Source organism: Magnolia sinica, chromosome 12 (assembly GCF_029962835.1).
Source record: "Magnolia sinica isolate HGM2019 chromosome 12, MsV1, whole genome shotgun sequence".
NCBI classification, from domain to species: domain Eukaryota; kingdom Viridiplantae; phylum Streptophyta; class Magnoliopsida; order Magnoliales; family Magnoliaceae; genus Magnolia; species Magnolia sinica.
Window position 1 is genome coordinate 1,809,675 of NC_080584.1, and position 16,206 is coordinate 1,825,880.

Sequence of the window (16,206 nt, forward strand, 5' to 3'; positions counted from 1 at the left end):
GGTTATACCCTTTGACAACAAAGGACAGCTCAAGGAAGCTTTTAATATTAGGTATTCTATTTCTGTTTGACTTTTGATTTCTTATTTTCACCCTTTACTTTCTTAATAACACATCGTTACTTAAAAAAAAGAAAGAGTTTTCCTTGCTAGCTTGGTGTTACTCCAGTGGACTTATTTCTTTTTAAAGTTTAAATTCCGTTCCATTGTTCAAAGTATGTTTGTAAAACTGCCATGAAGGTGATTAGTTGATCTAGAATTCTGATGAGTAATTTTTATAGAAAGAGATGGCAAAAATGTCCTATTTGATATTCATGCCTGAGATGAAAGCATTGGAGTTGGACATGATTATTTGTGACTTCTATGTTTGCACAATCTTTCTTACCAGTTGCTGTTCCTGCTTCAAATCATGATATGGACTGGCGCTCCAGCCTCCTAATCCTAGTTGTTCCTACTTCTAACATTTTGAACCAGACGCTTCACAGCTCTTGCATGTGAATCTGTTTGCGACTTCAGTTCATCGATCATGTAACTATACTTTTATCCTTTGCAGCAAACTAGTTGAGAATCTCCATCCCACTTTGGGTCTAGCTGTAGTACATGTGTGCTTTTCTGCCAACTTGGGTACCTGTGTTTATTACCTGATATGGCTGAACTCTGTGTGTATGTATTGCCTGGTGCTTAGTGATACGTTTGGCAACTGACCCTCCATGACACCTCTTTGCTTGCTTCATGGCTGCAGTTGTTACTAGATGGGATTGTGTTTGCATATGAGCCTCTGCCATGGCCGGTTCTAAAGTCCGGGTAAAAGAGGAGGGTTGATGTCTGCTGGGCAAAATATCTGCCAATCTGCCATGGCCGGTTCTAAAGTCCGGGTAAAAGAGGAGGGTTGATGTCTGCTGGGCAAAATATCTGCCAATCTGCCATGGCCGGTTCTAAAGTCCAGGTAAAAGACGAGGGTTGATGTCTGCTGGGCAAAATATCTGCCAATCTGCCATGGCTGGTTCTAAAGTCTGGAAAAAGAGGAGGGTTGATGTCTGCTGGGCAAAATATCTGCCAATCTGCCATGGCCGGTTCTAAAGTCCGGGTAAAAGAGGAGGGTTGATGTCTGCTGGGCAAAATATCTGCCAATCTGCCATGGCCGGTTCATTACCCTCAATGACTGGAACTTGAGGTTTCTTTTGGAATATAAACATTGTATGTTCTTTGACAACCATCGTGCTTCTAACTATTTCTTTTGTGTGGTTTCTTTCAATATTTTTTTAAGATGCTGATTGTTAAATTTCTGCATCGTTGGAGGTTGAAGGGTTTTTGGAGTTAGGAAGTTGTGGTGGGATTCTTTTGAAGTGGAGGGCTATGCCGGGTTCTAGCCATGTAAAAAATTACACATGCTCAAAGGTAAAATTAATATATGTAAAAAAGAGGTTTTGGGGATTCAGCAGGCTGTGATGGGAAGCATTCTTGCAAGTATCCAGGAGCTTGACATCAAGGAAGAGTCCTTGAAATTATTGGAAGAAGAAAAAATAGGTGCGTGCTAAGCTTTCACATGACTACCACAACTGCTTAAAGGAGGAGGAGATAAAGTGGCGCCAACGGTCTAGAGTGGTTTGGTTGAAGGGGACAAGAACACAAAGTTCTTCCATAACATGGCTTGCACAAGGGTCAAAATGAATAAAGTCTCGAGCTTGGTGGTTGATGGGAGGTGGGTAGAAGGGAAAGAAAATCTTTGTGAGGCGGTGGTTAATTTTTATTTTTCTTCGGAAGGTTGGAATAGGCCGAGGATCGATATCTTGACTTTAGTAGGATCTGTCGTAAGGAGGTGGAATCTTTGGAATGACCGTTTTTGGAAGTTGAGGTGAAAACCGCAGTTGTTGCTCTTTACAGAGACAAGGTTCCAGGCTTGGGCAGTTTTCCTATTACGTCTTCTAGGTGTTTGGAGATGTTATCAAAAGGGGCTTTTGGGCTTTATTTTAGAATTTCAAGAGGGCGGTAGTTTGTCGAAAGATGTTGGTGCTTCGTTCATTGCAATTATTCCTAAAAGTTCAAGGGCAGAAAATTTGAAAGCCTTTAAACCCATTAACCTGATCGCAAGTCCTTACAAAATTTTTTTCCTAAAAAACTTGCGTCTAGATTTCGACTGGTGGTGAAAAGTGTTATTTATGAAAACCAATGTGCCTTCATCCTTGAAGACAAATTTTGGATTGCACTCTATTGGCTCATGAATGTATTGATTCAAGATTTACGGAGGGGAGAGATTTGGTGTGCAAGTTGGATATCGAAAAAGCCTATGACCACGTAGATTGGAGCTTCTTGGACTACATGCTAGGTAGGATTGGGTGTAACGAGAAATGGAGGAAGTGGATGAAAGAATGTGTTTGGTCTGCTTGGTTTTCTGTTCTCATCAACGAGTCTCCTAAAGGTTATTTTTGAAGTTCAAGAGGATTGCAAGGGGATCCCTTATCTTCGTTGTTTTTCTTTGGTGGCAGATGTGTTGGGCAGAATGTTGTTTAGTGGGCAACAATTAGACCTTCTCAAGGGGTTCAAGGTTGATAAGAATGGTCCTCCAATCTCTCATTTCCAGTTTGTGGATGATTCTATTATTTTTTGCAATGCGAATGAGGAAATGGTAGAAAGACTTTTCGTGGCAGTTACATGCTTCGAAGCGGTTTTGGGATTGAAGGCTTTATGTTGTTAAGAGCGAGATGTTGGGAATCAGATTGGAGGAGGAGATGAATACTCTTGCAAGTATCTTTGGGTGCAAGGTTGGAAAGTTTCAATCCTCTTACCTAGGATTGCTTTTGTGTATAGGGAAGCCTTTGAAGCATTTGTGGGACACCGGACAAGGTGGTGGAAAGGGTTGAGAGAAAACTTGCTCAATTGAAAGGAAGATATTTTTCCTTGGGGGTAACACGCTTTTAAAATCAATGACATCTAATATGCCTTTCTACCTTTTATCCCTCTTTAACTGTCCAAAATCAATGTTGAACAGGTTGGAGAAGCCAAGGAGAGATTTCTTATGGCAAAGGTCAGATGACAAAGGAAAGTTTTAGCTTCTGTCGTGGGAGGAAGTTTGCAAACCATACAATGAGGAAGGAGCAAACATTAGAGTGTTGGAAGATATGAACACTGCACTACTTGGGAAGTGTGGAGGTTGGGTGTGGAGGGAAACTCTCTATGGAGAAAATCGATTGCATTCAAGTACGGGTGCAAGGAAGGAGGTTGAGGGACTAGGGATGCTTCATTGTATAGAGCATTAGGGTTGCGGAGGGGAGTTGCAAGAGTCAAAGCTAAAAAGGAGGGGATTTAGATTTGCAATTGGAAATGATGAAAAAGTTAAATTTTGGAAAGATGCTTGGGCGATGGACTTTCCCATAATGATCGTGTAACCAAAGTTATGTAGACCAGTGACGGATATTGATATTTCGGTGGCAGATTACTGGTTTGCTAGCGGGTCTTTGGGGGCGTGGTCGCCTCCTTCCCGTCAGGATCTCTTGGACGAGTAGTTGGAAGATTTTTTACTCCTGAATCAAATCCATATAGTTAGCCCAATCTAGGGATATAACGACAAGATGGTGTGGCAAACTAAAAGTTTGGGGCGTTGCTTGTTTTCTTCTTTTTACGCTTTTGTGCGCCCTCTCTCTAATAGGGGTTAGATGGCTTGTTGGAAGGAACATGATCCTAACCATCGACAATCTTAGGAAGCGAGGTGTGGTATCTCGAATATGTGCTCTTTATGCATGACTAATGAGGTGACAGTAAATCCTCTCTTCATTCATTCCCCTTTTGCGTAGTCGGTTTGGGATTCTATCCTCTCTTCCTTCAAGGTGCAGTGGTGCGACTGGACCTTTTTTTTTTTTTCCCTTTATTCTTTAAAGATGATTCAATTAAAAGATTAAAGGCCAAAGGAGAAGAAACAAATAAAGAATAGAAAAAGAAAAGAAAAGAAAACAAAAAGACACCCTTAGGGAGCCCACCCCCTAATGTACAAGACAACCCTACAAGAAACCCAATCCGATAAAACTTTGAATTACAAAAGCATCTATTATTTCTTTCCAGCTAGATGGCCCAAAAGAAAGCTAAAAGCACCAGCTTCCATTTCTTCCTACCACGTGAGGCACCCTTCCCACTATGTCATGCTGGAAGTAAGCTCACCACCGAACCAGGAGACCCCTAAATAATGTTGGTTGATCTGAAGATACCAGACCAAACAATGTGGGAGAAGGAACAATGGATGAATAGGTGGTCCACTGACTCCTTGGTACTCAAACAGAGAGGGCATGCATTAGGCAAAATGATAGATCTTTTGTGAAGGTAATCGATGGTGAGGATCCTATTCATTGCTGCTAACTAGACAAAAGCAACCACCTTTGAGGGAGCTCCATACTTCCAGAGGAAGATCGTATGGCAAGGACTTGCCGTACCTTGAGGACGAGCTAACACAGAATAGAGGGAGCAAATTGAAAGCATTCCATTCTTGGAATGATACCACTCTAACAAATCCTTTTCCCCAACATTAGGTACCATATCTTGCAAAAGGGAAAGGAGGGATACTAACACGGAAACTTCAGAGAACATCCCCCCGCACACACACGCGCACGCGTGAGCTGCAAAGCAACTTGCAACTACAATATTAGCAAAAGGACAAAAATTGGCCAGGGAGGGGAAGTACTGATTTAGAGGATAGTTACCACACCAAGTATCTTACCAATAACGAACTTTGGACCCATCCCCAATGGCAAACCTCAATCCAAAGGCCAAAATTGGAGCCATACCAACCACATATTTCCAAATAAAGGTGGTCCTATAGAGAGGAGTCCTTAGTCCACCATCCCAGAGGGGAGGTCTTGTATCTAGCAGGGACAACTCTCCTCTAGAGGCTGGATTCTTCCATCCCAAATCTCCACACCCACTTACCGAGGAGGGCCGAATTAACCACATCTAAGTTATTGATGCTTGCACCTCCGGACATGGCTTGCACACTTTAGTCCAACTAAGAAGGTAAAATTTCTTTTTAGTTGATCTTCCCTCCCATGGAAAGTCCCTTCTCATCTTATCAATATGATTTAGGACCGATTTGGGGCACTTAAACAGGGAGAGGAATTAGATGGGGAGATTGGAGAGTGAAGCCTTAATAAGAGTAATTCTGCCGCCAAGAGAGTGTGGGCGGAGTGACATATGGAGCTTGCTTTCTGAAGAAAGTGTAGGCGGAGTTGCATATGGAGCTTGCTTTCCGAAGACAGTGCGGGCGGAGTGTCATAGGTTAATCTTCCTAGCCTTTTGGTCCATTTGGGCGAAGAGGAATGGAAGATGATTTAACAACTCCGAGAGGAATGTTGATGTGGCCTTAGATTCCATGTGTGGAGATAAGGCGCTTGGTTTCGACAAAGTCCTGATGTTGTTTTTGTAAAAGATGTGGTGATGGTTAAGACTTATGTATTGAGATTTATATCAGAATTTTTTGATGGAGGTTGGCTTTCTAAAGCTCTTGGTGCCCGTGCCACCTTTATAGCTCTTATCCACAAGATCAAAGGAGCATATCAACTATCAACTGAAGGATTTTCGCCCCATTAGTCTAATTCGGATTCCATAGAAGTTATAGGCTAAGGTTTTTGCTCTAAGATTTAGAAATGTCCTTTTTAAAGTCATCTTAGAAAATCAAGGAGCCTTCATCTTGGGAAGACAAATATTGGATACTACCCTTATAGCGCATGAAGTTAATGATTCCGGGCTTTGTCAAGGAAAACATTGATTTGTTTGCAAGCTTGATGTAGAGAAGGCCTATGACCTTGTTGATTGGAAATTTTTAGACTATATGCTAAGGAGGCTTGGATGTGGCCCAAAATGGAGAGATTAGATTCAATCATGTATTCAATCTCCGTCTTTCTCTATTCTAATAAATGGGTCTCCCTTCAATTTTTTTAAAGCTTCATGCGGTATTAGACAAGGCGATCCTCTCTCTTCTTATCTTTTTGTTGTCGTTCGGTAAGCGTTTAACATGATGCTCCACAAAGCAGAGGAAAATGGCTTAATTAATGTTTTCAAGGTAGCGGATTCGGGGTTGCAAGTTAGTCATCTTTGATACGCGGATGATACAATTCTATTTTGTGATGCGAATATTGCAGCGGTTGATAACCTTTGCAAGACAGTTCTTTGCTTTGACGTGGTTTCGGGCCTTAATGTCAATGTTTCTAAATTTAAGATGTTGGAAATACATGTGGATCGTGAGGAGATTTGTCAGCTAGCAAATGTGTTTGAGTGCAGAAGTGATTCTTTCACTTCTTCTTATCTTAGGATGCCTCTTTACATTGTGAAGTCGGCTAAACACCTTTGGGACAAGTTAATCAAAAGAATTGAAAGAAAGCTTTCATCTTAGAGGCATCGATCTTTCATTGGGGGTTAGCTAACTCTCATCAAGGCAGCTTTCTCCAGTATGGCTATATATTCCGTCTCTTTTCAAACGAACCAAGTCAACTTTGGAAAGATTCGATAAGTTGTGAAGAGATTTTTTTGTGGAAAGGGACTGCGGAAAAGACAAAGTTCAATTTTCTCAATTGGACTGGTGTTTGTAAGCCAATTGTCGAAGGAGGGGCCGGGTTAAAAAATTTGGGCCTTATGAATGTTGCTCTTCTTGATAGTTGGCATTGGAGATTTGGATCGGAAGTGGGAAAGTTATAGAGGGAACTTCTAATGTCCAAATAGGTACTCAACTAGATGATTGGAGCATCAAATCCTCATCTCTCTACTATGCTTCTCATGTTTGGAAGGCGATTGTTTCTGCTTGGTGTTTTCTTTTCTCTTGGGAAGGGAAGTCGTATTCGCTTTTGGGTAGACATCCAGTGCAAAGATAGGCGGTTGCAAGATCTTTTCCCAAGTCTAGCTAAAATAACCCTCGAAAAGCTATTTGGAGGTTGGTTACAATGGGAATCCTCTGGTTCATTTGGAAAAAGAACGAAACAACCACTGTTTTCAAAACAAGAGTGCATTTGTTTAAGAAACTGTCTGTTTAGTGAAATTGGCAGTTTCAGAATGGGCCCTGTTTGTGAAAGAAGCAAAAGTCTGATGATCTTCCTTCTTGGTTTTTACTTTGGCATTCTTTTGTATTATTTCCCTGCCTTTTGGCGGGTCTTCTGATAAAATTTCAATTACCTCTAAAAGAAGAAGAAGAAGAAGAAGCCCTAGATTGTTACATCTATGTTCATTGCTGGTATGCCTTGGTTAAAGGATCCGTTGTTTGGTCCCCACCTTGTTGGAGGAATTTGATAGACGAGGAATTCGAAGATTTTCTTCGCCTTCTAGATCACTTGAAGCTGGTGTTGTCCCAACCTTTTGAAGAAGATTCATAGCTTTGACACTTTTTTATTTTTATTTTTTAAAAATTTTAATTTTAATTATAACATTGACCTTTGGCATCTTTTTATAGTTTGATCCCTAAACCATCTAGTTCATCGTCCTTTTCGTTCCATTATTGGTCGTACGGGGCTCGTTCGAGGTTCACGACATATGTTTGGCTTGTAGGGAGTAAGAGAGTGATCTCCATAGACAATCTTCAAAGAAGGTCCCTTATCCTCCCAAACATATGTTTGATGTGCATGGGAGATATAGAGTCGGTCGATCACCTTTTCATCCATTGCCCCTTCGCTAGGAAAGTTTGGGAGCATATCCTTTTCAAAACAAGGAATCTTCAGTCAAAGAGGTTATTTACTTGGTGAAAAATGCTGTTTCGGAATGGGCCTCAAAGGTAAAAGTAGTGAAGTCTGCTAATCTTTCTTCTTGGTTTTTGTTCTAGTCTTGGGTTGCATTCTGTCCCCACCTTTGGTGGGCTTTTGTAATAAATTTCTCTAAAAAAAGGGATAGTAGTTCCCCCAAAGAAAAACCTACGACAAATCAGATTTGGAGCTACTCGGTCTCTCCTAAGATAGCGCTTTTTGGATGGCTGGTTGGAAAGAAAAAGGTCCTCATGGTCGACAACTTGAGGAAAAGGGGGATGACTCTAGCTAACGTGTGCCTATGTTGCATGGTGAACGAAGAGTTAGTCAATCATTTATTTGTCCACTGTTCCTATATAAACCAAATCTGGCCAGAAATTTTAAGTCCCTTCGGAATCAAATGGTCTCTTCCCGACACAATAGGTTGGTTGTTAAAGGCATGACACAATGTCAGCCTAGGCAAGCAAAGGACACCGATATGGAGAATAGCTCTCCTGGTTGTCTGGTGGTCTGTATGGGAAGAAAGAAACGGAAGATGCTTCACGAATGTCTCCAACTCAGTGGAGCTCTTAGTGTGTGGAGCTAAACAGTTGATGATAGAGTGGGCTTCTAATGTAGATAACCTAAAGGGCTGTAATCTTCTTTTTCTTGGAGCTTAGGTGGTTCGCTTTCTCAGCGGCCCCGCTCCCTTTGTAGTTCCTTTTTTCTTCAATATATATGTGTGTGTGTGTGTGTGTGTGTGTGTATCGTGATCTTAAAAAAAAAAGGGATAATGGTTTGCTTTTTGCAGCTTAGGGTTTTATGCTTTTGGCGCCATCTTGGCGCCTTCTTAATAAAATCCCTTTATCTTACAAAATAAAAATAAAAATCCTGCCAATCTATCAACTCATTGATTGTAGTCAACTTATTGATAGTAATCAACCTATGTTATAGACTATCACTTCGCGCGCAACTGCTTGGAGTGTTGCATGGGGGAAAAAGGAGGAAAATCAAATTGATGGTCGAAGAAATTCAATAACAATGGATCCAAGAAACATCCAAGACTTCATGGAAGAGGAACACACACATTCATAACTTGAACAATTGAAGGAGAGAGGAGGAACTCAACGCTTCAATCCATAATGCTGATGGTGCTTGATTTCAACCAACCTATGTAATAGTCTATTACATTGTGCCTGTGGGAGTTTTGTGCTCTCATTGCTGGTCCCAAGCGCGGATAAAGGACGGTTGTGTCTGGTTGGCAGCCAACGTCAAAATTGTGCATAACTTCCAACATGGATCCAAAACCTTGTAGTGGAATGGTGGAAAAGGATCCATGTAGCCGACCCCTAGTTAGTTGGGATAAGACTTAGATGATGATGATGATGTCATGATGATGCCTCAACAGGATTATTGGTTCCAGCTTCTGTGATGAAAGCGTGATTTCCATACCAAATTATCTTTATTTTGATTGTTCATGGCATCTTTTTCTAAGGGGCCTTGGAGAAGTCACAAGCTATGGGCCCTGCCATCAGGACACTTTGCTTCCGATTGCTAAGAGACACAATGCTAATATAAGCCCCTAAGTATGAAGTACTTACTAGTGCATTATAAGTTATCCTGTATATAAACTTCTGAACATGGTCTATTGCTGTCAAGGATTTCAAAATCGGTTACGTAACGGCTGTAATGGCCGTTATGTAATGATAACGGTCATAACCGTTATGCGTTACGGGGTCGAAACGACTGTTACAGAAAAACAGGCCGTAATGGTAATGGCCCTGTAACAGACCCGTAACGGCCTGTAACAGTTTTTTTTTGAAAAATAAAAAAAGGCCGTAACGGCCAATACGGGGGCCATAACGGCCGTTATAGCCCGTATCATAACGGTAACGGTGGTGGCTGTTACGGCCACCGTTACCGTTTTGGAACACCTTGATTGCTGTTGGATACCATTGCTCATAGTTTTTTGCAAATTGTTATGTTGCATGCTAATTTTTTCGGGTTTTGGTAAATTGGTAAATTGTGTGGAGTCTTATAAGAATGAATGTAAGTTGGAACTTGGAACTTGGAACATCACTAGAATCTTTTAGATTCTTCTTAAGAGTTATATATCAAAAAATACAATCATCATCATCATCATCATCATCATCATCTAGGCCTTATTCCAACTAATTGGGGTTGGCTACATCAATCTTGTTCCACCCCGCCCTTCCGCTCAATAATCTAGGGCGTTTGTAATGTCATATTGTTAGGATTCAAGATGAAGGTTATCTCAAAAGTTTCACGCTGTCTGCCAACCCATGCAACCCCCATTTATCCAGACTTGGGACCGCTAACGAGAACAAAAAAATTGTACAGGCACTATGTAACAGTTGATTAAAATCAACAAGTTGTATTAAATAATACAGTAGTTCATATTATATAAGATATTTGTGGTTTTTAAAAAGATATTGTAGGTGGGGAGTTAGGATTAGACTCCATACTATCTTGTAATTCCCTGATGCATGGGGCATAGCATATCTTAATTGCCAGAATGCTAGGAAGTAATTGAGGGAAGATCAGATAACAACTAAAACTAAAAGATATGAAACTAAATGACAAGATATATTAAAGACTAATGCACGTAAGGGACTGGCATCCAAAATAGACAAATCTTGTTACAGCATTTCATATTGATTCATCATTTATGCATATTTCTGAGGTGTTTGGTTGTCCCATAACCACTAGGTGCATTTCAATGGGAAATGGTCAAAATACATCACCTACTTTTTTTGCCACTAAACAGGCTCAATATTTATAGCTGTCCTTGTTACTTTCTTGTAAATTATACCCTCCCGAGGAACTAGTTTGAGGTAACATCACCAGCAGCAAGATTTCGATACAACTGAAACCTTATATTAATTGTCTATATCACAGCATTCTTGTCTCATGTACCAAATGGTTTAGCATCCATGCATCCTTTATATATTGACTGTTCTGATCAACAATTCACTCTTCTACAATTAGTAATAATAAAAATATTATGTCCTTCGAGCTTGCAGTGTTTTAATCTGATGCCCTTCTTTTGAACTTCTACCCATCCTCGTGCATTTGATTCATTCTTACAATTTCAGGCTTGAAGAGCTTCAAGTTCTGGACATCAAGTTTCTGTACGGTTGTGCAAAACCAACAATTGTAGTTCTTTACCAGGTTTCCCATTTATCCATCTTCTTTTATGGATTACTGAATATCACGTTCTCAGTGCATGTTTGTATAATAATGAAACTTACCAATTTCATTTATCATATTTTTGATGGATTACTTCTATAATGTTTACTCATCAACAACTTACTTTATCTGTATGTAGTTACATTTTCTCCTTTGTAAATTTGCTTCTATAACTACATTTTCTCCCTTGTAAATTTGCTTCTATCCTGTATAAGTTTTGCTTTCATCAATCATAGTGTTTTTTTTTGTTTTTTTTTTTTTAAATTATTTATTTAAATTGATGCATAAGCTTTTAACTTCTGTAGAAGATACTCCTAAATAGTCATCTTTATTCCTATATGACCAAACAACATTTCATGGCATGTGCTTTTCCATTTTGTTAATCTCTCTCACCCGGGTTTCTTTCTCTCTTCTTTTTTTCTTTTGCCTTTTCTTTTCTTTTCTTTCTTTCTTTCTTTCCTTCTTTCTTATTCTTCTTTTGTTTTCGCATTACAATAGACCTTTTCTTTGTCTAATAATTTTTATTATATGATAAATGCTGGACATTGCCTTGTAGGTAATCTGGCAACACTATGAATGAGGAACCTTACAGTGTGTTTTTCTTTCCAAACTGCAGGATAACAAGGATGCACGGCATGTCAAAACATATGAGGTTGCACTCAAGGACAAAGACTTTGTTGAGGGTCCATGGTCACAGAATAATCTTGACAATGGGGCTGGTTTGCTAATACCTGTTCCCATGCCTCTTGGTGGTGTTATTATTATTGGAGAAGAAACAATTGTGTATTGCAGTGCCACTGCCTTTAAAGCCATTCCAACAAAACCTGTATGTGGTTGCTTAATCTTGCTGCCAATTTGTTTATTGTAATCCTTGCTTAAATCACAATTGCAACTGAGATTTCTTATAGGATTATTTTATCATTTTGCCTTCTTTCTTCGTTTATGTATTTTAAAATCCATGTAAACTCTTCCAGTCAATTACAAGAGCATATGGGAGGGTTGATGCAGATGGTTCTCGATACTTGCTTAGTGATCATGCAGGATTTTTGCATTTACTCGTTATCACACATGAGAAAGAGAGGTGCGAGATCTCTCTCTATTTGATTGAATGCTTGCACTGAAACAGAAACAGATTGTTAGCCTTAGCCTCAATTTCCGAGATATGCTTTCCTTTCTTGCCGAGTGCATTATTCTAGTTCTGAAGCATGCATCTTCTCCTACATTTTTGTAGAGTGACTGGACTCAAAATTGAGCTATTGGGGGAAACATCTGTTGCATCAACAATATCATATCTTGATAATGCATTTGTGTATGTGGGCTCAAGCTATGGAGATTCACAGGTATGGCCATCTTTGCATCTGGTGCATATTCTATACTTTCTTGGCATTGTGATGCATGCTGTCTCTGTTTGTGACAAAGTTAAAATACGTTCAACATGTCACATCTTTTATTATTATTATTATCAATTGGGTAATATATTCGTAAATTCTCACAAGGAAAAGATACAAGGCTTTTAGAAGCATAAACAGTGGTAAACATGTAATGCGATGAAGCCACTCTCGAGTCTCGTGTTGGCTGTGCAAGGCATGCTATCGTGATGATGTAGTAGTATCCACGTTGAGAGCAAAGATAACTTTGGTTAAAATTAACATGAGTCAAAAACATCTATGAACCAGCAAGAATAAGCCTCAACAGAGAAGCATAAAGCATGAGCTATCAGCCTGTTGCAATTATTTTCACCCTTAGGGCCCGTTTTGATGGTGGGAAAAAGAAAGAAAACTGTAATGATTATCCAATGATGATTTCTTGAGGTTACCCATGAGCTTGGATTCTCATGAGTTTTTGTTTTGGGAGTCTTGTTTGGATAACAAGTGGAAAATCCAAATAATGCTCTAACAAAAATCACTTCGTATTTCATGCATGAGAATTTGACCATGGTGTTTAGGTAATGGTTGCATTTAAAAATCCAAGGTTTCTTCTGCCATCCAAACATGGTGAAACATCCGTCACCAGAAACATCATCCACATTCTTTTCTTTTCTTTTCTCACCATTCAAACAGAGTCGGTATTCCGTAACGGTAACGGTGTCTGTAACAGTAACCACCGTTACCTTTATGATACATGTTGTAATGGATGTTACAACCCCTGTAACGGCCGTTATGGTCTCTTTCTTTTTTTATTGAATAAAAAACCTGAAAATCCTATATCGGCCCCGTCATGGACTGTTACATTTCCGTTATCGCCTTTCCGAGGGGCGTAAAGGGCCGTTACAGGGGCCCTTTACGTTTATTTTTTTCTGTAACGGCTGTTACAGCCTTTACGACCTCATAACGTGTAATGGTTGCCACCGTTACCTTTACGTAATGGACTTTATGGCTTCCTCTTACGGCACACCAATAACAGGCTGTTATTTGGTTGATGCCTGGAAACTGCACTGGAAGTGATCTGTGAGCTGGTCCCAAGCCTAGGTAAAGGAGAAGGGGTTAATGTTAGATGGGAAGCTGGTCGTAAAACTTTTGTGAATCAATCATGAGAATTCCTGTTTTGAATATGATTGATGAAATATGATCCGTAAAGCTGATCCCAAATCCTTGGTGTTGATTAGGTTGATGTCTCCACATCTTGGACTGGCAATTGTTGTGGCTGGTTAGAAATATTGCTAATTGCATATGTTGTTTTAAACAACTATAATGTTTGTCATAATCTTATCCTTGCTAGAGTTTGGGTTCCAACATTGCTGTCACTGATGTTTTTCCTTCTTCCATCTCACTTTCCGAAATTCTGTATTAAATGATTTTGCCAATGCAGCTCATCAAGCTAAATCTCCAACCTGATCCCAAAGGCTCATACGTAGAAGTTCTTGAGAGGTACGTCAACCTTGGGCCTATTGTGGACTTCTGTGTGGTTGACCTTGAGAGGCAAGGTCAGGGTCAAGTTGTGACTTGCTCAGGAGCGTATAAAGATGGTTCTCTTCGCATTGTTCGAAATGGCATAGGGATCAACGAACAGGTTAGCCTCTACTTTTTATTTTTTGCCTCTTTATTTTCCTGAAATGCCCTTAGTGTTCTTTATTTAAAATGAAGAATGTCTCATATAATGTATATTTGTTAACATATAGGCATCTGTAGAACTTCAAGGCATCAAAGGGATGTGGTCTTTGCGGTCTTCTACTGATGATCCGTATGATACTTTCTTGGTCGTAAGCTTCATCAGTGAGACACGCATTCTGGCGATGAATTCTGAGGATGAGTTAGAAGAAACTGAGATAGAAGGTTTTTACTCCCAGGCACAAACTTTGTTCTGCCAAGATGCGATCCACAATCAACTTGTACAGGTGAAGTTTCCTACCATTAACTAATATGGCTTTTACCCCTAAGTTTTGGATGAATGTTTTTAATAAAACTAAGTTAACTGAAGTTGTTAGATAAATGTTCTTAATAATTGGTTAGTTTATACCCTTCAAACTGACTTCTACTTACTAGGAACTTGTTGACAAACTGTCTCCCAGTACAAATGGATGCAGATGGATATACATGTGAATATGTATGTAATTCTGTATTATTTATGTGTTCCATGTTGGCATTGTTTGTTCTGCTGGACCTTTATGGCATTATGGAATTGTATTTGTCCCACATTCATGCAAATATATCTTATTTGTGTGTACCCAGTGTTTCTCAAAAGTTCCATCGATCAATTAGATAACTGGCTTTGTTTGTGATATATTTGAAATTTAGTTTCACGTCCTTAATGTTTTAAACCAGGACCAGACAGGATGGATGGGCTGGAACCTGCCACAAGAATGGTTTGGGTCATTGATAAACCCATTTTAGGCAAAGTTCAAACCATCTGGTTGACTTGTCCAACCGATTGATTCAGGTGTTTCTTCTGGTTTGACTGACCACTCCATTTTTATATATTGATAAATAGATGTATTGCATCAGGGTCCACTTGCTACAGGTGTTTATTGTATAACACCTGTCATTTTTATACTTCTGTACTCTAGATAGACATCATGTTTGACCAGTTTGGACTGTTAGTAGGACCATTTGGCCTGAACTGCCAACAGAACGGGTCAGGATCCTGTCGGGGATTAAAACATTGCATGCCCTAAGTGTCTATTTTATTGTTTTTGAATAAGATCGCTCACAAGTTCTTGTTGATGGATAATTTGGCTTGAGATTTGAATCGGCTGTACCTATTTTGTTCAAAAGAAAATAAAATATTTAAAGGAATCCTGGTAACTGAAACTAACTCCTGCTCAGTTGGGGAAATTTTTATTGTTGAATGGGCGAATCAAAATATCTGGTTATAACTTATAATTGGTTGAAACCTGTTCATGGGAAAAATTAACCGTATAACTGAAACGAACTGACTGGGTTAGCCTGTTGGAATGCTTGATTTCAATCGGTTCACCCAATTTAACAGGTTCTGTGAGATGGTTCACATTTGTGAGGTGGTGAAAAAAACATGAGAGAAGCACTGAATCAACTTTTCCATCTGACTGGAATTGACTTGGCCATCTATTTGGTTGGCATTGAAATGAAATCACATGGTAAACTTGTTTGTAATGGTTGATTGGCAGATTCAAGCAGTCTGTTCACTAAATTAACGAGGTTTAATATTTGATTTGGATTGATTTAGTCAACCAGTCCATTTTACTTTTTCTTGAAATGCTCTCAAGCTTTTATGCCATGGGGTGGATGAGCTCAAATGTGATTAACTGATTATGCTTGCCGACATCTTTAGTTTTCTTTCTCTGTTGGGTGAAGCCTTTGTTTCCAGAAGGGTGAGCTGTGAAAGTTCGTGTCATCATAGCCATGCAGTTTTGAGGACCTCATTAGCCTTTTATCCCCCCCCACACCCCCTCTTTTTTTTTCTTTTTCTTTTTTTTTTTTTATAATTCTTGTTGTTGTTTTGTATTTTGTCTATTTGTTTTTGAGGAAATTCTACACATTCAAGCCTAATCATCTGCATGACAGGTTACTGCCAATTCTGTGCGTCTGGTCAGTTCTACATCTCGAGAGCTGCGGCATGAATGGAAGTCGCCTTCAGGATTCTCTGTTAATGTAGCTACAGCAAATGCCAGTCAGGTTCTTTTCAAATTCAGATTACTAATCAAATTAATATTGATGTGCTCCCTTATGTTATCAAATGATTTTATTGCCTGCTCATCTCACCTTTGTTAGTTAGTGCCATTTTTTACATATCATTGAACACAACTGTTAATGTTCGGCATTAGAGCCCTTGAATGTATGAGTGCTACTCTTTTGGGTAATTGGCTGTGGTGGTTTGGGATGGTATCTGGAAGGAGGGA

The 16,206-nt window shown here is 39.5% G+C and overlaps 1 protein-coding gene across 3 annotated transcripts in view; it reads left to right on the forward strand.

Annotated features, from left to right (window-relative positions):
* The window catches only part of LOC131220759 (DNA damage-binding protein 1), a 38,544-nt gene that overhangs the window by 10,509 nt on the left and 11,829 nt on the right, over nucleotides 1-16,206 (forward strand). For all 3 annotated transcript variants that reach the window (XM_058215588.1, XM_058215589.1, XM_058215587.1), the window contains exons 7-14: nucleotides 2-51; nucleotides 10,799-10,874; nucleotides 11,509-11,718; nucleotides 11,867-11,973; nucleotides 12,124-12,232; nucleotides 13,701-13,901; nucleotides 14,011-14,226; nucleotides 15,872-15,982. In XM_058215588.1, coding sequence (XP_058071571.1) covers nucleotides 2-51; nucleotides 10,799-10,874; nucleotides 11,509-11,718; nucleotides 11,867-11,973; nucleotides 12,124-12,232; nucleotides 13,701-13,901; nucleotides 14,011-14,226; nucleotides 15,872-15,982 — 1,080 coding nt within the window. The remainder of the gene's footprint in view (nucleotide 1; nucleotides 52-10,798; nucleotides 10,875-11,508; nucleotides 11,719-11,866; nucleotides 11,974-12,123; nucleotides 12,233-13,700; nucleotides 13,902-14,010; nucleotides 14,227-15,871; nucleotides 15,983-16,206) is intronic.